At 39.4% G+C, this 25,687-nt stretch overlaps 1 protein-coding gene across 1 annotated transcript in view; it reads left to right on the top strand.

Annotated features, from left to right (window-relative positions):
• The first annotated feature begins 503 nt into the window (after positions 1-503).
• The window catches only part of LOC142167017 (secreted RxLR effector protein 161-like), a 46,324-nt gene continuing 21,140 nt past the window's right edge, over positions 504-25,687 (top strand). Inside the window, exon 1 of the mRNA XM_075227165.1 lies at positions 504-890. Within this exon, the coding sequence (XP_075083266.1) occupies positions 504-890 (387 nt within the window). The remainder of the gene's footprint in view (positions 891-25,687) is intronic.

Raw genomic sequence — 25,687 nt, 5'->3', positions numbered from 1 at the left:
TCTATATGATACAACCATATGATTTCGTGGAAAGTGAAAAAGAACATATGTTGCGTAAGCTTAAAAGGTCCATTTATGACTGAAACAAGCATCTAGGGCATGGAACACTTGTTTTGACAAGGCGATTAAAACTTTTGGTTTTGATAAATGTCCTAACGAGTCTTGTGTATACAAGAAGTGGGATGGGGACAAGGTGGCATTTTTAATCTTATATGTAGATTACATATTGCTCATAGTAAATAATGTGGCATGTTGGGTTCAGTTAAGCAGTAGTTGTCCACTCACTTCGATATGAAAGATTTGGGAGAAACGGCTCATATCGTTGGGATCAAGCTCTTGCGAGATCGTAAGAAAAGGATATTAGGATTATCCCAGGCTCTTTATATTGATACAATACTCTCCAGGTTTAGCATGCATGATTTCAAGAAAGAATTTCTCCTTTCAAGTATGAAATTTCTCTATCTAAAGATCAGTCTCCTAAAATTGATGAAGAAATAGAAAAGATGAAGTCGGTCCCCTATGCATCTGCTGTGGGGAGTCTGATGTATGCCATGTTATGTACTAGACCTGATATCTGCTTTGTCGTGGGCATTGTTAGCAAATTTCAATTTAATCCTGGGAGAGAGCATTGGACAGCGGTTAAGCATATAATCAAGTACCTGAAAAGGACTAGGGATTATATACTAGTCTACCATTCGGATGACCTTGTGCCTATTGGGTACACTGATTCTGATTTCCAATCAGATAGAGATTCTAGAAAGTCTACCTTAGGAAATGTGTTTACTATGGGAAGTAGAGCCATAAGTTGGAGGAGAATCAAGCAAACTTGTGTTGCTGATTCTACCATGGAAGCCGAATATGTGGCAGCCTCTGAGGCAGCCAAAGAGGCGGTTTGGCTCAGGAACTTCCTAAGAGAGTTAGGTGTGGTTCCCTCGATTCAAGCACCAATAATACTTTATTGTGATAATAGTGGTGCGGTTTCAAACTCGAAGGAGCCACGAAGCCATAAAAGAGCAAAGCACATTGAGCATAAATATTATTTAATTCGTGAGATAGTGCAAAGAGGGGATGTAGTAGTCACCAAGATTACGTTAGAGAACAACTAGGCGGACCCGTTTACTAAGAGCTTGCCATAGAAGACTTTTGATAGGCATGTAGATGGAATGGGTGTTAGAATTGTAGACGCATGGTTATAAGTCTAAGTAGGAGATTGTTAGGATATATTATAAACCATGCGTATTTTTATAGTATTCTTTATGGAATAATTATTTATTTATTTATTCAATTCAATAAAGTTTTATTTTAAATAGATCATGTGTTTGTCTGTGTGTCCTTTGCTTATATAGTAGATGATTTAGTGTATAGAGTTTAGCTTATACATGGAAGATTAAATCATCGATTCTTATAAGTCATAAATTTTATGTTCACAATCTAATGACGGAATTGGACAAATCATCAGAATAGTTGTAGCACAAGATTAAGTATAATTTATTTTGATTATGAAAATAGTTTAATTCCGATTTCTTGTGCTAGTACATTTTGTATGTATTGAACGGATCAAGTAGAGATAAGTATTTTATACTGACTTAATAAAATAATTTCTCTAGTCCATTCGATATACTTATACTCTTAATCTTGATATAATTATTATTAATTGTATGTGCTATTTATTGTTTTGATTTATTAAAAGGCGAGATTCTTTTTTGGGTCAATAAGCCTGATAAATTGGTCAATAAAGATGTACATTGGTGAAGTAACAATTAGTTGATAGAATCCATGTCTCGGTTTTTGAGATTGATGATACCCATTTATGATAGCTTTTAAGTTTTCATGTGTAAACCCGGCAGATGAATTTTGTATCTGATACATGAAATAAGTTAAGCGAAAGTCTAAAGGAAGTAATCAATAAATTAAATTGTCAGCAATTTAATTTGATTGATTTGTATCTGAATCTTAACATGGGGAGTTAAATAAGATTTTATGGAAGAATTTTAAAATTGAACCAAGGAGTGCAATTAAGAATTTTTAGTGAAATAATTCGTAATTTATTATGGTAGAAATTAATTTTGAATTTTAAAATTAATTCCATAATAGGGAGCCTTATTAATTAAATTATGTGGTCCCTACTGTGCCTGAATAATAGGATATAAAGGAAATCTTTTCTTAGTAGAAGAAGAAAACCTAACAGGTTTTGGAAAAGGGTTTTAACCTAAAACCTCTCTCTATATATATATATATATATATATATATATATATATATATATATATATATATATATATATATATATATATATATATTATATAGGGCTGGCCGTTTTTGCACTCGTTTTTGCCTTGGAATTTCGCCCACCCGAAATTCTCTCTTTTCGGATATTATTTGGGTAACACAGTAGAAGCATGTTGAACGTTTTGCTGAGGTCGCGGTCTTGCTACTCTAGAACTGGAGACCGAGATTAATCTGCTTTATTCACGCTTCAAGAGATAACTCGTATAATCTCCGTATGTGTTCATTATTTAATTTATACGTGAATATGATACTGAAATTGCTTCTGCTGCGATATATAATCCAACAATAAGATCTCAGTTTGTCACTTAAGCATGACACCATTGGTTAAATTTGGGATATTTAATTCTTTCGAGCCTATTTTATATGACTGTATTTAACTGAATATGATGTTAAAAAGTTATTTACTTATATATTTAAGTAAATAACTTTGTATGTGAAAGTCATAAGAATAATTGTTTTTGGATAATATGTGTAAATAAAATACAAACGACAGTCGACAACCTACTTGTTTGCTTGTTGTTATATTAATTTTTCAAAATTAATTATAAGATGAAAGACTTTATACAACAAGAAAACATAGTACATTAAAAAAGATTATGAGACATATATTTATGTAATTGTATTTATTATTAGGCATATCATATAACTAGCATTACAATTGGATATCAATTTTTACTCGCCCTAAATATTGTCTCGTCTTTGTTCTCTATCCTTTTTTCCCTGACGTGCTCCTTTTGATTGATTTGGATTTTGACAATCGACTTAGATATAAACATTACCTTATCATTTGATGTAGCAGCACGTTGAATATATGGAACATTAAAGTCAATGTATGTAGTTGTGTACTAAGTGACGACGCTCTTAAGTCTCCATTATAAGCTTGATATCTATATCAATTTAGAACAATCAACAGCAACCTTGATATGTTGAGGGGGAAAAAAGAAACTTTGATACAGGGAGTGGTAATCAACAACCACCTTGATTTTCATCCATAAACTTGGATTCAAGATCTTTGATTTGCTGGACAATGGAGTCATGATCAAACTTGGAGTTTCACTTGTTAAAGCTCGAACTTCATGACATTGTGTTGGAGTTTCACATATAGGGAGTTTTCGATACTCGCACACACTCACATGTAGGAATTTCGAACTTCTAGAGTTTTTCCATGTTTTTGTTAGGGATATTTTATTCAAAACTATTTTCATAATAAAAATAATTAAATTTGAATAGTTTTTGTAACGATCTGACTTGTCGTTTTAAGAATTTACGCCTTGTTCAGTGACTTAAGGTCTCGAGCAGCCTCGTAATATGTATTATGACCCGCGTGTGTGGTCGAGTTTGATTTACGGATGATTCAGAGAGATTTGAAACACTTAGTCCCTGAGATGGAAGCATAAGTCTTAGGATTTTTACCGTAGTCGAACTGTGTGAAGACGACTCCGGAATAGAGTTATGTCGGTTCCGTTAGCTCCATTTGGTGATTTTGGACTTAGGAGCGTGTCCGGACTGTAAATCTGAGGTCTGTAGCCAATTTAGGCTTGAAATGGCGAAAGTCAAATTTTTGGAAAGTTTGACCGGGGAGTTGACTTTTTGATATCGGGGTCGGAATGCGATCCCGAGAGTTGGAATAGCTCCGTTATATTATTTCTGACTTGCCTGCAAAATTTGACGTCATTCCGGGTTGGTTTTATAGGTTTCGGCACGAGTTTTAGAAGTTGAAAGTTTTGGAAGTTCATAAGTTCGATTCGTGGTGCGATTTGTATTTTTGGCACTATTTGATGTGATTTGAAACCTCGAGCGAGTCCGTGGTAGGTTATGGAACTTGTTGGTATGTTTAGACGGGGTCCCGGGGGCCTCGGGTGTGTTTCGGATGGGCTACGGGCCATTTCCTTCTATTTTTGAACTGTTGTTTTCTGTCATCTGGTTTCCTTCTGCGCGAACGAGAAGGGAGTCCCGCGTTCGCGAAGAGGAATTTGAGGTGCTGTTGGTTTGGCCTTCGCGAACGCGAAGCAGGGGACGCGAACGCGAAGGAGGAGCTGGGCAAGTCTTCGCGAACGCGGCCAAGGCAATGCGAACGCGAAGAAGAAAGGAAGAGTGGGGCATGAGGTCGTTTGGCCTTCGCGAACGCGAAGCGTGAACCGCGAACGCGAAGGAGCTGGTCAGCTGGTCATCGCGAACACGATGAGGAGGTCGCGAACGCGATGAAGGATTTGAGGCAGTTGGGTTTTGGCCTTCGCGAACGCGAAGTAATGGTCGCAAACGCGAAGTAATGGTCGCGAACGCGAAGAAGGCCTATCTGGGTAGAATTAAAAGTTCCAAAAACGGGGGTTTGAGTTCATAACTCAAAATCTAATTGGGAGCTCGGTAGAAGGCGATTTTTGGAGATATTCTTGCGTGGGTATTTGGGGTAAGTGATTCTTATCTAGTTTTGATTAATTTTCATGATTATGTCTTTGAATCCATCATTTAATTCGGATTTAATGGAGGAAAATCAAGATTTTTGTAAAATCTTCCAAAAAACAAAAATTTAAGATTTGAAAGCCGGGTTGTTATTGGAATTCAATAAAATTGGTATGGTTGAACTCGTATCGGAATGGATGTTCGGATTTCATGAAAATTATGTCGGGTTCCGATGAGCGAGTCCCGTGTTGACTTTTGTTGACTTTTTGGAATAAAATTATAAGTCGACGTATTATTATCCGGAATTATTTTCAATAAATTTTAATGAAGTTATGCAATTAATTTGGATAGATTTGAGCGGCCTGGAGGTCAATTCAAGCAAGAAGGCGATTTTGGAATATCGGCATAACTTCAAAAAGGTAAGTGTCTTGCTTTACCTAGAGTGGGGAAATTACCCCTTAGGCATCGAGTCTTATGTGCAATTTGTGTAATTAAAAATCAAGTACGCAAGGTAACGAGTACGTACTTGGGTTATATATGCAAATTACATTGTTTAAAATCCTTAGGCACGACTTATGTATTAAATGGAAAATTATTGGTACTTATTAAATCTTTTAATTGTCCTGCGTAAATTCTAGTCTTGTTGGTTTTGTTTCTATATGATGATTTGGTGAGATTGCCACTTTGATTCTTATGTGAATTATTATTTGTTGAGTTGTTCACTCCCGGATATATTTGTTAAAATTTTGTGCACACTATGGTCGAGCCATGAGCTCCTTATTATGAAAATTTATGTATTATTGAATTTTATGGCAAATTGTAATATTTTAGCACTTGATGTGCAATCTGTGATAAATTGTAATAATTGAGCACTTAATGTGCAAATATGTGATATGTTGTAATATTTGAGCACTTGAGGTGCAATTTATGAGATGTGATATTGGCACGTTATATTGTTGGAAAGTTTGTTCGGTTGTTTACACGAGGTTTCTGTCGTGCTATTATTATTATTGATTTATGCCCATGCGGCGTGACAAGGCGGGCGATATATATATATATATATATATATATATATATATATATATATATATATATATATATATATATGTGTGTGTGTGTGTGTGTGTGTGTGTGTGTGTGTGTGTGTGTGTGTGTGTCAAGGTGGGAACCTTATTATGCACGTGTGGTGAGACAAGGCGGGCACTTACTTTATTATTGCACACGTGACGAGACAAGGGGGCTATGTCGGGGATTGATTTGTGATGGCCTGGGGGCATTGTTGTTGTTGCATATATATTTTGGTACTACGAGGCGGTACCTCGGGAGATCCCCTGTTGAGCATTTACTTTGGGACTATGTTTGCACTTGCTCTTGGTTACTTTATTTTTTTCCATGATATGTAAATTCTTGTGTTCTTCTGTGATGTATTATTTGATTTTTATTATGTGTTTTGTATTCATTGTTGTACTGTGTTGGTTCTGGCTCTTTGTACAAAACTCTAAGGATTTGTGTTTTACTGATTTTTTTGAGATTTGAGTTGTTTCGAAATAAAGAAATTATTATTATATTTTAAATTAAACAGTTTTACATCCAAATCAGTAGTTTATCTGATACTTTAATTTAAGTGAAATGTTATTTCTTCATCCAAATAATTTCTAAAATAAATTCATTTCTTTGTTGATTTCTTACTTGATTTAAAAAAAATTTAAACTCACTTTAGTGAAAATAAATTGATCATGTGGATCTTATATACATTGATATTGTTGACACGTGAGTTGTCCGTGTAGTTATGATAGAAATATGGGCACGAGGTGCCGTGAAAATATGAAAGTGGGCTGAGACCCGTATGTTTATGATTTTGAAATAAGGTGTCACAAGGTGACTTTCTTTTGAAAGATTTATATTGGAAAGACTTGATTAATTGGTTGTACTTGTATTCATTATTTGTTGCGAAATATTTATGGTATTCTTGTCACCCTGCTGTGTATATCACTGGTTGATTATTGTTGCCATCATTGTTATTTGTTTCCTATTATTTTTGTATACTATATTGCACAGGTTATTAGACTAGTGAGTGTCTCGACTGTACCTCGTCACTACTCCACTGAGGTTAGTCTTGATACTTATTGGGCACCGCTGTGATGTGCTCATTCTACACTTTTGCATATTCTTTTGTACAGATCCAGGTATTTCGAAGTCAGTTGATCATTAGCTAGTTGTACGGACTGTTGCCGTGGAGACTCAAGGTAAACATGTTACTGGGTTCGCAGGTTTCGGAGTCACCTTCTGATTTGTATTCATACTGTTTACCTTATTTCAAACAATTGTATATAGAAAATTTTAGCAGACTCTATAGAGCTTATGACTTGTACTACAGGTTTTGGGAATTTTAAGAGATTTCTATTTAACTTGTTAGATGTTATTTAGAAAAAATATCGTTGTTTCAATAAATGTTAGGCTTACCTAGTCCTTAAAATTAGGTGTCATCACGATACCAAACGGAGGAAAAACGGGATCGTGACAGTTTGGAAATGATAGTATTTTATCCAAAAACATGAATACCATATTTTCCATACTTATTCTTGAAAAATGTTATACTTGAAAGACCTAAGTATTTCTCAAGTCAGTTTTGCATTTGATTAAATATAAATAGTGGAATATATTTAAAGTAGCTTGGGGAGGGATGAGTCAAATGGGGCGGTGATTTGTGATAATGTTAACCAGATAGGGTGGAAATATGTTTGATAATTGATACTGATAATTTAAAAGTTCATAAGCAGTAAAAATAGGTCGTGAAATAACTGCGGGTAATGGGCGTAGTTTTATCAGTTTCTACACTTTTGCTTATCACGACCCGATTTCTAACCAAGTCGTAACCGGCACTCGGTGCCTTAACTTGATCGAGTGAACCATCTTGGCTTTTCTATTCGGTTCTATTTCTGTTATGCAATGCATCTCAACACAATTCGATATAATTTAAAGTAAATTTTTTTCTGAATCTTTTATCGAAGTAATAGTCTGAAACGAAAATTATTCTGTTATCTGGAATACATTGAAAAACAAACATAATGCAATGTGGACACCCATTACTCTGTTCTGACTCTATCTACGAAGCCTCTAAGAAATACTGAAATAATAAGATAAAATTCTGGAATCAACGAACTCCACGAACTAAAATGGAGCTCACCAGATCTTCTAGTAATGGGAGGAGAATATCCTAGCTCGTATCCTGCTTACCTGCAAAATATGTGCCTATATTGACATGTTTCAATGTAGGTTCCCATGAAGAGAACGTCAGTACACAACAACGGTACTCAATAAGTAAAACAATCCTCCCACTAAATTCGGAACGAGATTCAGAAAAAAGTATGTATGCATGATAAAAGAAAATTCTAAGAGCTTCTGATAAAGAGTTGAAACAGACAACTCGTATGTCTATTGTAAAATTCTTCTTGATGTCATTCATGAAAATTCACTTTTTTTTCTTTTCTCTTCTTTTCTGAAAAAAATATATATAATTCAATAGATAAATATATAAACTTTCTCGGAACAATCCTTGTAAATTTTCTAAAGCATTTTCTTTTTTTTTCTGCTGATGTCACGACCCAAAATCTCACATGTCGTGATGGCTCCTATCTCAATACTAGGTAAACCGAAAATCTCAATAAACCACCATATCTTTTAAATTCGAAAACATAATTATTAAATTCAGCGGAAGAAAACCTCACAAACACAAATATAAACACTCCCAAAATCTGGTGCTACTGAGTACATGAGCATCTAAATGAATACAAAGTCTGACTGATGAAAATAGTTGTCCGAAATATAGAACTGTACAATAACTAAACAGGAAGGGAATCAAGTCTGCGGATATCAAGCAACTACCTTGAAAGTCTCCAACAGGAATAACTCTAAAATCTAGCAGTCGCCGTATCAGGAAGCACCTGGATCTGCACAGGAGGTGCAGAGTGTAGTATGAGTACAACCAACTCAATAAGTAACAAGACTAACCTTAGGGCTGAAAGTAGTGACGAGCTCCGCAGGTACAGTCCAGTATAAATAATAACAATACAGAAATGTAGGCATGCTTTCAAGTTCAACAGTTACTTTCAGTACAAATAAAACAGATCAATTCTGAACAATACGAGGAATATGACATCTCTATATCTACATGCCAATGTACATACTGTATGTGATGCACCTTAATGAAAACTCCATGTACTCGCAATCTAAAATACTCAATTACTCAGTACTGTATATGGCCAATCCAGCCCAGGGAAGATCCATCCCAAATATATATATGTATATCTATCAACTGACGGTCAGTCACTCAGTACTGTATAAAGCCAATCCAGACCAGGGGAAGATCCATCCCCAAATATTAATGATTCGGACAAGATCCATATCCAGAAAAAATCCATCCCTCAATATAAATGTTTCGGGCAAGATCCATGCCCAGGGAAGATCCATCCCTCAATATAAATGCTTCGGGCAAGATCCATGCCCAGAGAAGATCCATCTCTCAATATAAATGCTTCGGGCAAGATCCATGCCCAGGGAAGATCCAGCCCTCAATATAAATCAACCGCGCTCACTGAGGGGGTGTGCAGACTCCGGAGGGGCTCCTTCAGCCCAAGCGCTATAAATCAACTATGCTCATTAGGGGTGTGTGCAGACTCTGGAGGGGATCCTTCAGCCCAAGCGCTATATAAAGTCGATATGGCCTACTACGGCGTGCAGTCCGATCCCATAATAATAATAAAGCCTATAAGGCCTGCTGCAGGCGAGCAGCCCAGATTCATATAGTAATAAAGCATATAAGTCCTGCTGCGGCGTGCAGCCCGATCCTTTAATAATAATAGTATATATAATGTTGATATGGCCTGCAGCAGGCGGGCAGCCCCGATTCAATAAATATCCTCACAATGGATGAGCATGACTGAGTATGAAATGTACATTTTAAAATAATTAATTTAACAGCAACAGGACCCTATGGGTCCCAAAATATCGGCACATAGCCTAAACATGATCTTTATTACGAGCCTCAGCTCAATTCCTCTAACACGTGGAACATGTTCAGATAATAACATGATTCTTTAATTTTTTAACTCCACCGAATATATTCAAGTCACAATTTATATGGTGCATGTCCGCACGCTCGTCAACTATCGTGTGCGTCACCTCCAAATAATTTATATAACACCAATTAGGGAATTCATACCCTCACAACCAACTTTAGAAGTGTTACATCAAACTGTGTACTTTCTCACTATGTTATGCCCTTGCCTCAAGAGTTGGTCTCTGTAAGCCTCGTATCTCGTCACAATTAATTCGATTCAGTCAATAAAAATTAATGAAATTGATTCCATGAGAAAATATACATTTTCCAACAAAATTCGAAATTTAGCTCAAAAACCGCCCGTGGGGCCCACATCTCGGAACCTGACAAAAGTTACAAAATCCGGAAGCCTATTCGACCACGAGTCTACCCATACTAATTTTACCGAATTCCGACATCAACTCGACCCTCAAATATTTAAATTAAACCAAGGGAGTTTTCTAAATCTTCCCATTTAATTCACTAATTAAATGTCAAAATGACCATGGATTCGGGTAATTTAACCAATATTGAGTTAGAAACACTTACCCCATTATTTTCCTTGAAAATCTCCCGAAGATCCTCTCTCCGAGCTCCAAATCGGTAAAAATAAAAAATGGGATGAAGTTCCATTTTCAGAATTTAAACTCTCTGCCCAGTGATTTCTTCTATGCGATCGCGAAGCATAAATTTTCATTACCCAAAAATAACTCTACGCGATCGCGGAAAATTCCACGTGATCGCGAAGCACAATCTCTGCAAGCCTATGCGATCGCGAACCTTTACACGCAATCGCGAAGCATTAAGCGCGTGGCCCAGCTCCTCTCTCCGTTCCTCTTCGCGAACGCGGCCTAGCCCATGCATTCGCGATGCACAGCCTGGCCAAACTTACGTGATCGCGGTTGACCTCACGAGATCGCGAAGAACAAAAATCAACACTGCCTCAACAAGCCTACGCGATCGCTGGTTCCTTCATGCGATCGCATAGAACAAATCTCACCTCTGCACAAACAAGCCTATGGGATCGCGTAACTTCCCACGTGATCGCATAGAAGGAAACCAGTGATAGAAAACCAGCATTTTCAATAGTTTACCAGGTCCAGATTTTGATCTGTTAAGTATCCGAAACTCACCCGAGCCCCCCGGGACCTCAACCAAACATACCATCAAGTCCCAAAATATCATATGAACTTAGTCGAACCCTCAAATCACCATAAACAACGCTAAAACCACAAATCATACCCTAATTCAAGCCTAATGAACTTTGAAATTTTAAATTTCTACAAACAACGCCGAAACCTATCAAATCACGTCCGATTGACCTCAAATTTTGTACACAAGTCATAAATGATATAACGGAGGTATTATAATTTTCAGAATCGGATTCCGACCCCGATATCAAAAAGTCAACCCCCCGGTCAAACTTCCCAAAAATTCTATTTTCGCCATTTCAAGCCTAATTCTACTACGGACCTCCAAATAATTTTTTGGACATGCTCCTAAGTCCAAAATCACCATAAAGAGCTATTGGAATCATCAGAATTCAATTTCGAGGTCGTTTACACATAAGTTAGCTTGGGTGTCACGATCCGAATTTTTCCACCGACGGGACCGTGATGGCGCCTAACATTTCACTTGCTAGGCAAGCCAACGTTAGAGAATCATTAAACCAATTCCTTATTTCCATTCAGTAAATAACAATAATTAACTAAGATAAAATATAATAAGTGCGGAATATCATAAAACTATATTAATTACTACTACCCGGATCTGGAGTTACAATTCACGAGCATTCTAGAATTTGCTACAAGTAATAGTCAGAAAGAAATACAATTGTCTGAATGAAAAAAAAAAGTAGAACAGAAAAGATAGACGGAGACTTCAAGGTCTGTGAACGCCGACAGATCTACCTTGAGTCTCCGGACAGCGGACCAATAGAAAAATCTTGATCAACCCGAGCCAGTATCAAAATCTGTACAGAAAGTACAGAGTGCAGTATCAGTACAACCGACCCCATGTACTGGTAAGTGTCGAGCCTAACCTCGATGAAGTAGTGACGAGGCTAAGGCAAGGCACCTATAAATCAACCTATATAATTTAACAGTGTATATGCAAATAACAGAAATGAAGAACTAAATAGGAAATGTCGGGAGGGGAATACAAGATAAAGAACTACAACAGAATGATCACCGGAGCAGTCAATATATCATGAATCAACAGGAATAGTGAATACAGTAAGAAAAATGCACGGCATCACCCTTCGTGCTTTTACTCTCAATCTCACCATAAAATTAATAGAAACGGCACGGCATCATCCTTCGTGCATTAACTCTCATATCATGGCACGGCATCACCCTTCGTGCATTAACACTCACAATATGACACGGCATCACCCTTCGTGCATTAACACTCAAAATATGGCACGGCATCACCCTTCGTGCATTAACACTCACAATATGGCACGGAATCACCCTTCGTACATTAACACTCACAATATGGCACGGCATCACCCTTCGTGCATTAACACTCACAATATGGCACGGAATCACCCTTCGTACATTAACACTCTTCCTTACCATAATGCAATGCATAAATAACAACAGGGAGATAGAATAATAAGTACAAACCTTACTTCAGCATTTGGTTCCATAATATCAATCTCAACTTTGAAATAAAAACTCAATTATCACCAGAAAATCCATAAACATGATAAGAACGATAAATTGAACAACACTAGTATAACACGTAGAAATTTGGCATAGGAATGAGACAATATAAGAAAAACAGAGAAACATGGAAAATAGGTAAATTGGCAGCGCATCAGTACTCGTCACCTCACATATACACCGCTCACATGAAGTTCACTTAGCAAGTAATCTAAGGTTCCTAATTCCCTTAAGTCAGGGTTAGACATAACACTTACCTCGCTCTGAAGGCCATTTAATTCTCAATCGCAGCTTTTCCTTTGGAATTCACCTCCAAACCACTCGTATCTATTCAAAAATGACTCAATAATATCAAATACTAAAGGAATCAATAATATTGCATAAATTAAATTTCCCATATTTTCCTCTAAAAAAGCAAAATATCGACCCCGGGCCCACATGGTCAAAACTCGAGTTTCGGACCAAAATCCTTTTACCCATTCACCCCCGAGCCCAAATATGTAATTAGTTTTGGAATCTGACCTCAAATTGGGGTCTAAATCCTCAAATTTTCGAAATCCCTAGTTTCTACACTAACCCCTAATTCTACCATGAAACTCTAGATTTTAGGTTGATAATTCAAGAAATATAATAGGTAATTGAAAGAAAATGGTTTAGAATCACTTACCAACACTTTGGGGAAGAAAATGACCCTTGAAAATCGCCTATACCCGTTTGGTTCTTGAAATATGCTGAAGAAATGGCTTAAACCCGTGTTTGGAGTCTGTTTTAAGTCACTGGACAGGCCATCATCGCGTTCGCGATAGGCCTGTCCCGATCGCGATGCACCGCAGCCTAAGGCCTTCGCGTTTGCGAGCCTTTCTATGTGTTCGCGTAAGGCAGCTCCCCCTAAGCCTTCGCGTTCTCAACCCAGTGGACGCGTTCGCATAGAAGAACATGACCCCCCCCCCCCTCCCCGAGGTCCCTTAAACTATCGCGTGAGAGAGATCACGTTCGCGAAGGGTACCACCCCCAACGCTTCGCATTCGCGACCAGTCCTTCGCGTTCACGAAGAAGAAATTTCCCCTGCCCCATTTTACCTTTCGCGTTTGTGACACTACCTACGCGAACGCGAAGAAGGGCACACCAGAACAGCTGCTGCAGCAAAATTCTCAGATTTTCTAAGTGCAAATCACCCCGTAGCCTATCCAAAACTCACCCGAGCCCTCGGGGCTCCAAACCAAACATGCACACAAGTCTAAAAATATCATACGGACCTGCTCGCGCGATCAAATCTCCAAAATAACACATAGAACTCCAATTTAGCACTAAATTGAATGAAATTCTCAAGAACACTTTAAAATTACTATTTTCTCAACCGAAGGTCTGAATCACGTCAAATCAACTCCGTTTCTCACCATATTTCTCAAACAGGTCTTAAATATCATAATGAACCTGTACCGGACTCCGGAACCAAAATACGGACCCGGTACTAACAATGCCAAAAATCATTAATTCTTAAAAATAATTATTTTCAGACTTTTAATTTTCATCAAAAATTCATAACTTGAGCTAAGGACCTCCGAATTCGATTCCAGGCATACGCCCAGGTCCCATAATTCGATACGGACTCACCGAGACCATCAAAATACGGATCCGGGCCCGTTTACCAAAAATATTGACCGAAGTCAACTAAAATCAATGTTTTATTAGTTTTCAACATAAAAGTTTTCCGGAAACCTGCCCGGACTCCTCACACAAATCGAGGAGGATAAAAATGAGATTTTTAAGGCTTAAGAGCGCAGATTCGAGTTCTAAAACATAAGATGACCTTTTGGGTCATCACAATCTCCACCTCTAAAACAACTGTTTGTCCTCGAATGGACATAGAAAAGTACCTGGGCTGGTGAAAAAGTGGAGATATCTACTCCGCATATTGGACTCGGACTCCCAAGTAGCTGCCTCAATAGGCTGACCTCTCCACTGCACTCGAACTGAAGGGTAACTCTTTGATGTCAACTAGCGTACTTGCCAAGATAGAATTTCCACCGGCTCCTCCTCGTAAGTCAATTCTTTGTCCAACTGAACAGAGCTGAAATCTAACACATGGGACGGATCACCGTGATACTTTCTAAGTATGGACACATGGAATACCGGATGAACAGCTGCTAAACTAGGTGGTAACGCAAGCATGTAAGCCACCTCTCCCACTCTCTCCAAAATCTCAAAAGGTCCGATATATCAAGGGCTCAACTTGCCCTTCTTTCTGAACCTAATTACACCCTTCATGGGTGATACCCGAAGTAACACTCTCTCTCCGACCATGAATGTAACATCAAAAACTCTACGGTCGACATAACTCTTCTGCCTGGACTAAGCTGTACGAAGTTGATCCTAAATAATCTTGACCTTATCCAAGGCATCCTGTACTAAGTCTGTGCCCAACAACCGAGCCTCTCCCGGCTCGAACCACCCAACTGGCGACCGACACCGCCTACCATATAATGCCTCATAGGGAGCCATCTGAATGCTCGACTGGTAGCTGTTGTTATAGGCAAACTCTGCAAGGGGCAAGAATTGATCCCACGATCCTTTGAAGTCTATAACACAAGCGCGGAGCTTATCCTCCAAGATCTGATTAGTACGCTCGGACTGCCCGTCCATCTGAGGATGGAATGTTGTGCTCAACTCAACCCGCCTACCCAACTCATGCTGTACTACCCTCCAAAAATGCGAGGTAAACTGCGTACCTCGATCAGAAATGATAGACACGGGCACACCGTGAAGATGAACGATCTCGCGAATATAAATCTCTGCTAACTGTTCTGATGAATAGGTAACTGCCACAGGAATGAATTGCGCTGACTTAGTCAGCCTATCCATAATAACCCATACAGCGTTGAACTTCCTCTAAGTCCGTGGGAGTCCAACAACAAAGTCCATAGTGATACGCTCCCACTTCCACTCAGGAATCTCCATCTGCTGAAGCAAACCACCGGGTCTCTGATGCTCATATTTTACCTACTGACAATTTAGGCACTGAGCTACGTAAGAAACTATATCTTTCTTCATCCTCCTCCACCAATAATGCTGCCACAGGTCCTGGTACATCTTGGCAGCGCCCGGGTGAATAGAATACCGAGAACTGTGAGCCTCCTCAAGGATCAACTCACGAAGCCCATCCATATTAGGCACACAAATATGACCCTGCATCCTCAAAACTCCGTTATCTCCAACAGTAACCTGCTTGGCACCACCATGACGCACTGTGTCTCTAAGGACAAGTAAATGAGGATCGTCATCCTGCCGATCTCTGATGCGCTCAAACAAAGAAGATCGAGCAACTGTACAAGCTAGAACACGGCTGGACTCAGAAACATCTAACCTCACGAACTGGTTGGCCAAGGCCTGAACATCCAATGCAAGCGGTCTCTCACCAACTGGAATATATGCAAGGCTACCCATACTGACTGACTTTCTACTCAAAGCATCGGCCACCACATTGCCCTTCCCGGGATGATACAATATGGTGATATCATAGTCTTTCAATAGATCCAGCCACCTCCTCTGCCTCAAATTGAGTTCCTTCTGCTTGAACAAATACTACAAGCTCCGATGATCAGTGAATACCTCACATGGCACACCGTAAAGATAGTGCCTCCAAATCTTCAGCGCGTGAACAATGGCTGCCAGCTCTAGATCATGAACAGGGCAATTCTTCTCGTGAACCTTCAGCTGTCATGAAGCATATGCAATAACCTTTCCACCCTGCATCAATTCCGTACCCAGACCAACCTGTGGGTAACACCAATATCGGTGCCGTGGTCAAAGTAGTCTTGAGCTTCTGAAAGCTCACTTCACACTCGTTTGACCACCTGAACGGGGCACCCTTCTGGGTCAATCTGGTCAACGGGGCTGCTATGGATGAAAACCCATCCACAAATCGACGGTAATAGCCCACCAAACCTAGGAAACTACGGATCTCTGTAGCTGATGTGGGTCTAGGCCAATTCTGGACTGCCTCAATCTTCTTAGGATCCACCTGAATACCCTCTACTGATAGACGTGACCCAAGAAAGCAATTGAACTCAACCAAAACTCGCATTTTGAGAACTTAGCGTATAATTGGCTGTCGTTCAGAGTCTGAAGAACGATCCAAAGGTGCTGCTCATGCTCCTCTCGACTGTGGGAGTAGATCAAGATATCATCAATAAACACAACCACAAAGAAATCCAAATAGGGTTTGAACACCCGGTTCATCAAATCCATGAATGTTGTTGGGGCATTTGTCAGCCCAAATAACATCGCTAGAAACTCATAATGCCCATACCGAGTCCGAAAAGCTGTCTTAGGAACATCGGATGCCCTAATCCTCAACTGATGGTAGCCAGATCTCAAATCAATCTTTGAAAACACCTTGGCACCCTGAAGCTGATCAAATAAATCATCAATCCTTGGCAATGGATACTTGTTCTTGACAGTGACTTTGTTCAACTATCGATAATCTATACACATCCTCATTGATCCATCTTTCTTCTCCACAAACAACACCGGTGCACCCCAGGGAGAGACACTAGGTCTAATGAAGCCCTCATCAAGCAAATCTTGCAACTGCTCCTTCAATTCTTTCAACTCTAGCGGGGCCATACGATATGGCGGAATGGAAATAGCATGAGTTCCCGGAGCCAAATCAATGCAGAAATCAATATTCCTGTCGGGTGGCATCCCCGGAAGGTTTGCAGGAAACACCTCTGGAAACTCACGAACAACCGGTACTGAATCTATGGAAGGAACCTCCGCACTAGAATCGCGGACATAGGCCAAATAAGCTAGACACCCCTTCTCGACCATATGCCGAGCTTTCACATAAGAGATAACCCTGCTGGCAGAATGGCCAAGATTCCCTCTCCACTCTAATCGAGGCAACCCCTGCAAGGCTAAGGTCACCGTCTTGGCATGACAATCTAATATAGCATGATAAGGTGACAACAAATCCATACCCAGTATGACATCAAAATCAACCATGTCAAGAAGTAGAAGATCTATACGAGTCTCAAGACTCCCAATGGTGACCACACACAAACAATAAATACGATCTACAACAATAGCATCTCCCACTGGTGCGGACACATACATAGGAGCACTCAAAGAATCAAGGGGAACAACCAAATAGGAAGCAAAATACGATGACACAAAGGAGTAAGTAGATCTCGGATCAAATAGGATTGAAGCATCTCTACTACAAATTGAAACAGTACATGTGATAATAGCGTCAGATGACTCAGCCTCAGGCCTGGCTGGGAAAGCATAACACCGGGGCTGGGCCCCACCACCCTGAACTACGTCCCTGCGACGGCCTCTAACTTGCTGGTCTCCACCTCTAACGGCCTGACCTCCACCTCTAGCAGTTTGGCCTCTACCTCTGGCTGCCTAACCTCTGCCTCTGGCTGGCTGAGTAGGTGGTGCAGCAACTGGTGCCGGAACCATGGCACGAAACTCTACTATTGTGAGCTGCCCATTGCCTGAGGGCAAAATCTAGCAATGTGTCTGGATCACCACAAGTATAACATAACCTCAGCTGATGTGACTGCTGACCTTGAAACTGACCATGTCGACCTGAATAACCACCCTGATAACTCTGGAGTGGAGGTGCACTAATAGGAGCTGGTGATGCATTATAGGATAGCTGGTCGAAATAATGCATCTGAAGGCCATGACCACCTGAGGCTGTGGGATGCCTGTAGCGCTGAATGAAATGGCCTAGGAGGATGGCCTCTACCAAAAGTACTCCTACCTATAGATGAGGCACCGCTAAACTCACCGGAATGACGAGGCCTCTTGTCAGACCCCTGACTCCCTGAGTAAGAACCATTTTGACTCGTCTGGCGACATTAGCAGCCACCTGAAAAGAAATCTCACTCCCTGTCTTTTTAGCCATCTGCAATCTGATAGGCTGAGCAAGTCCATCAATAAACCTCCTCACCCTCTCTCTCTCGATGGGAAGAAGAAGAATGGCATGACGGGCCAAATCTACAAAACGGGTCTCATACTGAGTAACAGTCATACTGCCCTGCTGGAGACGTTCAAACTGACGATGACGCTCCTCTCTCAATGTGATAGGAAGAAACTTCTCTATGAAGAGCTGAGAGAACTGGTCCCAAGTAAGAGCAGGAGACCCAGCTGGTCTGGTCAACAAGTAATCTCTCCACTATTTCTTGGCGGAACCAGTCATCTGAAATGCAACAAAATCGACCTCATTGGTCTCTACTATACCCATGTTTCGTAGAACCTCGTGACATCTGTCAAGATACTCTTGAGGTTCCTCTGAAGGAGCACCACTGAAGTGAACAGGAAAGAGCTTGGTAAACTTGTCCAATCTCCATAAAGCCTCAGAAGACATAGTTGGCCCATCTCCGACCTGTGCCGCAATAACCGGATGAACTAATCCAACTGGATGAGCTGCTGGAGCCTGATACTGGGGAGCTATCTGCTCCGGAGCGGGAGTGGTGGGAGTCTGGGCTCCTCCTCCAGCCTGAGAGACTGTTGGTGCCATGGGAAATGCGCCAGTCTAGGCCACACTCTCCATAAGGCCCACCAAACGGATCAAAGCATCCTGAAGTACTGGGGTAGCAATTAACCCCTCTGGAACCTGAGCTGGTCTGGCAGGAACAATCTGGGTTGGAACCTCCTCGTCAAGCTCTATCTAAGGCTCCACTGCTGGGGATGCTGCTCGGGCTCTAGGTTGTGCCTTGCCCCTGCCTCAGCCTCTACCACGCGTAGGAGCTACCACTGGAGGCTTTGGCCGGTGCTCAGCTGAGGAAACGGTACGGGTTCTCGCCATCTACGAGAGAAAAAGAGTAGAAGAGTTCAATCAGCATTGAGAAAGCAAAATCGCACGACAGAGAAGAAAAGAAGTGAAACTTATTCCTAAACTTCATAGCCTCTGGAAGATAAGCACAAACGTCTCTGTACCGATCCTCCAGATTCTACTAAGCTTGCTCGGGAATCATGAGACCTAGGCAACCTAGCGCTCTGATACCAACTGTCACGACCCAAAATTACCCACCGACGGGACCGTGATGGCGCCTAACATTTCACTTGCCAGGCAAGCCAACGTTAGAGAATCATTAAGCCAATTCCTTATTTCCATTCAGTAAATAAAAATAATTAACTAAGATGAAATATAATAAGTGCGGAATATCATAAAACTGTATTAATTATTACCACCCGGATCTCGAGTCACAATTCACAAGCATTTTAGAATTTGCTATAAGTAATAGTCAGAAAGAAATACAACTATCTGAATGAAGGAAACAGTAGAACAGAAAAGATAGACGGGGACTCCAAGGTCTGTGAACGCCGACAGATCTACCTTGAGTCTCTGGACAGCGGAACAATAGCAAAATCTCGATCAACCCGAGCCGGTATCAAAATCTGCGCAGAAAGTGTAGAGTGCAGTATCAGTACAACTGACCCCATGTACTGGTAAGTGTCGAGCCTAACCTCGACGAAGTAGTGACGAGGCTAAGACAAGGCACCTACAAATCAACCAGTACAATTTAACACTGTATATGCAAATAACAGAAATGAAGAACTAAACAGGAAATGTCGGGAGGGGAACATACTGACGGGAATACAATATAAAGAACTACAACAGAATGCTCACTGGAGTAGTCAATATACCATGAATCAACAGAAATAGTGAATACAATAAGGAAAAATGCACGGCATCACCCTTCGTACTTTTACTCTCAATCTCACAATAAAATTAATAGAAACGGCACGGCATCACCCTTCATGCATTAACACTCACAATATGGCACGACATCACCCTTCGGGCATTAACACTCATAATATGGCACGGCATCACCCTTCGTGCATTAACACTCTCCCTTACCATAATGCAATGCATAAATAACAACAAGGAGAAAGAATAACAAGTACAAACCTTACTGCAACATTTGGTTCCATAATATCAATCTCAACTTTGAAATAAAAACTCAATTATCACCAGAAAATCCATAAACATGATAAGAACGATAAATTGAACAACACTAGTATAACACGTAGCAATTTGGCATAGGAATGAGACAATATAAGGAAAACAGAGAAACATGAAAAATAGGTAAATTGGCGGCGCATAAGTACTTGTCATCTCATATATACGCCACTCACATGAATTTCACTTAGCAAGTAATCTAAGGTTCCTAATTCCCTCAAGTCAGGGTTAGACACAACACTTACCTCGCTCCGAAGGCCACTTAATTCTCAATCACAGCTTTTCCTTTGGAATTCACCTCCAAACCACTCATATCTATTCAAAAATGACTCAATAATATCAAATATTGCTAAAGGAATCAATTATATTGAATAAATTAAATTTCCTAAATTTTCCTCCAAAAAGTCGAAAAATCGACCCCGGGCCCGCTTGGTCAAAACCCGAGGTTCGGACCAAAATCCTTTTACCTATTCACCTCCGAGCCAGAAGATGTAATTAGTTTTGGAATCCGACCTCAAATTGAGGTCTAAATCCTCAAATTTTCGAAATTTCTAGTTTCTACCCTAACCCCTAATTCTACCATGAAACTCTAGATTTTAGGTTGATAATTCAAGAAATGTAATGGGTAATTGAAAGAAAGTAGTTTAGAATCACTTACCAATACTTTGGGGTAGAAAATGACTCTTGAAAATTGCCTCTACCCGTTTGGTTCTTGAAAAATGCTGAAGAAATGGCTTAAACCCGTGTTTGGAGTCTATTTTAAGTCACTGGACAGGCCTTCATCGCGTTCGCGAGAGGCCTATCGCGATCGCAATGCACAACGGCCTAAGGCCTTCATGTTCGCGAGTATATCTACGCGTTCGCATAAGGCAACTCCACCCAAGCCTTCGCGTTCACGACCCAGTGGACGCGTTCGCGTAGAAGAACAAGACCCCCCCCCCCCCCCCAGGTCCCTTAAACTATTGCGTTCGCGTGAGACAAATCGCGTTCGCGAAGGGTACCACCCCCAACGCTTCGCGTTCGCGACCAGTCCTTCTCATTCGCGAAGAAGAAATTTGCCCTGCTCCATTTTACCTTTCGCGTTCGTGACACTACCTACGCGAAGAAGGGCACACCAGAATAGCTGCTGCAGCAAAACTCTCAGATTTTCTAAGTGCAAATCACCCCGTAGCCTATCCGAAACTCACCCGAGCCCTCGGTGCTCAAACCAAACATGCACACAAGTCTAAAAAAATCATACGGACCTGCTCGCGCGATCAAATCGCTAAAATAACACCTAGAACTCCGAATTTAGCACCGAATCGAATCAAATTCTCAAAAACACTTTAAAATTACTATTTTCTCAACCGAAGGTCTGAATCACGTCAAATCAACTCCGTTTCTCACCAAATTTCTTAGACAAGTTCTAAATATCATAATGAACTTGTACCGAGCTCCGGAACTAAAATACGGACCCGGTACTAACAATGCCAAACATAAATTAATTCTTAAAAATAATTATTTTTAGACTTTTAATTTTCATCAAAAATTCATAACTTGAGCTAGGGACCTCCGAATTCGATTTCGGGCATACGCCCAGTTCCCATAATTTGATACGGACCCATCGTGACCATTAAAACACGGATCCTGGCCTGTTTACCAAAAGTTTTGATCGAAGTCAACTAAAATCAACTTTTAAGGAAAAAATTCTTATTTTTATTACTTTTAAACATAAAAGCTTTCTGGAAACCTGCCCGGACTGCGCACACAAATCGAGGAGGGTAAAAATGAGATTTTTAAGTCTTATGAACGTAGATTCGAGTTCTAAAATATAAGATGACCTTTTGGGTCATCACAAGTAAACTTTTCCAACTAAAGTTTTCAATTATGAGACTAAGTATTTCATTTCACCTGAAATCCTTCCGGACCCAAACCAACTAACTCGGTAAGTCATAAAATAACTGTAAAGCATAAATTAAGCAGTAAATGGGAGAACGGGGTTATAATACTCAAAACGACCGTCGGGTCATTACAGGTGAGTTTCATTTATTCTAACATTCTTTCTGATTCTGATTATGAAAATGTCACTATATGATCGGTTTGGTGGATGATCCCAACCTGATCGCCTGGACCCCATTCTTGTGGTACCTCACAGTTCAAGGTTCTAGCATGATCGTGTTCTTGTGCCTTACCAGGGCACTTCTATCATAGTGCCCGAACCAACGGTACACTAATCTCCCACTCTGGCATGAGTAGTTTCGGGGTAACATAAACCACTGGAGGCTATGAACCCTTCTCAAAGATCTAAGGAAACTCCCAAAATATTCTTCTGAGTAATTCTTGCATCACAAAATTTAAAACAATGATACATTTTCACAGTTCTTATCGAAATAGTTCCATAAAATCATGTAAAAGAAATTTTAATAGTTTATAAATTAAAGAAATATATGCAAGTCATAGATGCATGAGACATGATTTACGGAATAACATACTATTCTTGAGTTATTAACTATGATAATCATCTAAGATCTTTTCTATAATTCTAATGGATAATGTGAGTCCACTTGTTCCATTCAGAGCCCACATTAACATCCTATGCAGTCAAACAAATATTTATGGCATGATCTTTGTGAGAAGACACTTTTAGTAAAAGCATTGTCTCTACTCACCTTGATTCCTTGCTTTTGAATACTTTCGTTTGCTCCGATCCAATGGGTTCAACTCACCAAATAAATCTATACATAGTTAATTTAAAAATCATTACTAGAAGTTCCAAGATTTCAAAATATAGAAACCCTAGGTTTGATTCTTCTCTCCTTCTAAGGTTCATCGTTAATCTAAGTTCTTGTAGTAGTTTCTAGGAACAAATATCAGCCATAAACATGTCTAACAATCGTGGTTAAAAGTGGTTATGAAACTTATGTTGAATCATGAAACCCTAGGTTAGTGGGGAGACCTTGTTCTTGAGTTCTTGTTGAGAATCTAGCTATTTTGAGGTGGAATATTGTTAGAATTGATGTTTGAAAGTAGTATTCAAATGTTAATCGCATTGAAAACTCATCTTAGGTAGTATGAGAACCCTTGAATGACTTGAGGATGAGAGGAGAGGTTTAATCTTTAAAGAATGAGGCTATTTTCTCTCTCCATGTCCCTTTTATTTCAATTTCACGCCTTCGGCGTCACGATCCGCGCCTAGCCACACCAAAAATGCCCCAAATAAAATTGCTTCTGATTTTGGCATTCTGATTCGCGCCTGGCGCACCCTTGGGCGCCCAAAACGCGGCCCATTGTTTCTGACATGATAGTCTTCAGTAAAATGCCTATAACATTTTATAGGAATATCGAAATGATGAATAGTTTAAAGTGTTAGAAACTATACTTCAAGAGATTTATTTTGATATATAGGTCAAATCTCAATTTATTATATATTTATAGATATGGTCATTGAAACATAGGTCATATGCGGCTAAGGACATTTTCATCCCTTAAACAACTCCAATGGATTCCAATTTACTCCTCTCCCCTTATAACCATCCATTCAACCTTTTGAATATAATATTTATGTATTTTATACCTTAATAACTTTTCATACATCTTTGTGCCCTACTTAGAGCTTGAGCGAGAACATAATAGTTAGCAAATATTTTTTCTGGGGTTTTACAATCTTCCCCCCTTATATGACATTCGTCCTCGAATGTCGAATGGGGTAACTTAAAGTTAAAACTCCTTCCATTAGCTCTCTGTCTCTTTTGCATAGTTTATCTAAAATATAAAATTTGGCCAACACTTTGAATTTCTTATAAATTTTCATAGTGCCTCATATGGAACTAGAACAACCATAAAATTTTTCACTTGTCAAATCTCAATCGTTATTGCCCACATTGCTATCCAGCTAAAATCCAAAATCAAGGCTCTCATGATCACATATAGCTATCTAAACTGGTACACATACAAGTAGAAAAACTTAGTGAACTTGAAACATTTACATATCTCTTCCCCAAAAAAATGAGGGCACTTTTTCTTCATGTCTTCTTCTGCTTCCCATGTAACTTTTTTTTAAGTCTTTTCTTTAGTCTATTATTTTTTGAGGATAACATGGAGCATGGCTTCATGTATATATATCTTTCATGACTTTAAGAAAAAAATAATATAATACTAAAACCAATTCAAGTTCCCATATATATATATATCGTATGAAGCTACCATATATAATAATTTCACAATAATATCCCTCGCTTGTGATTCAACCTTTATGTTAGAATTAGCTACTCTCACTATTATGGTTTGCGACTTAACCTTACTCACTATTCAACTTCTCTTCTAACTCTTTTATCATGAAAAGGCCAATATAGGTTGAAAAATACACCCACTTCTATAAGTCTGCTCATAAAAATCATAAGAACTAAAAGGATTAGCTTGTTCTTTACCCTTCTTTGTGCATCACATGATTCTTCCTTAATTGCAGACGTTTCACTTCACTAACCTAGTAATCAATCACTATTCTCATAAGGAGATATGTTCTTTCATGCATCCATATCCATTTACTTTGATACTTACCTCGTATATAGGTTTTTCGAGTACTAACTATTGATCTAGATTTATCCTAGTGTCATCAACATCTCTTTATATGTGCTTCCATGTGCATTTAATCCTTCTATAATATCCAAGACTTTATCGATTTAATACTTTATAGATGAACCCCTTATTGATTCATTACTGCATCTCTTAATACCACTAGTTAGTCATGATCTCATCTAGTGGCTTATTTTCTTCTAGTTATCTATCTCTTCAGGATATACTTTATCATTTCATCGCCTAGCTCGTGTAATACCTAATGCCTGACCACTTATTTGATCAATTGGTTCACTCATCCTAGGCCCTCTTGGTTCTTATTGTATCTGAACTTTACATCCCTTCAAAACTACTAATCTTATGTCTAAACATCATATACCATCCAATTTATTGCATTAGGCAGAACACTTCACATGCAAATCACCTTGAACTATTTCTTGTACTGTTCTATTCTATTTTGAGTCACATTTAGCCGAACTTGAGAAAGCGAGGCTCTTCGAAAAACTCATATGCCAAATCTCAAAATATATTCTACATTGTTACAACTATATGTGTGCACCATAGAAAAATATATGTTTTATGTAATCTCATTTTTCTTTTGATATCATACATTTACGAAATTTTTGGGTATCTCAACATTAAACTTCTAGCGTGAAGGCTAACATTTTTGATATCTTTTCCCTTAGTGCTTGACTTTTTTGAATCTT

This window comes from Nicotiana tabacum, chromosome 12, assembly GCF_000715075.1.
Source record: "Nicotiana tabacum cultivar K326 chromosome 12, ASM71507v2, whole genome shotgun sequence".
In the NCBI taxonomy this organism is placed as follows: Eukaryota; Viridiplantae; Streptophyta; class Magnoliopsida; order Solanales; family Solanaceae; genus Nicotiana; species Nicotiana tabacum.
This window is presented reverse-complemented; position numbering and strand designations above follow the sequence as displayed.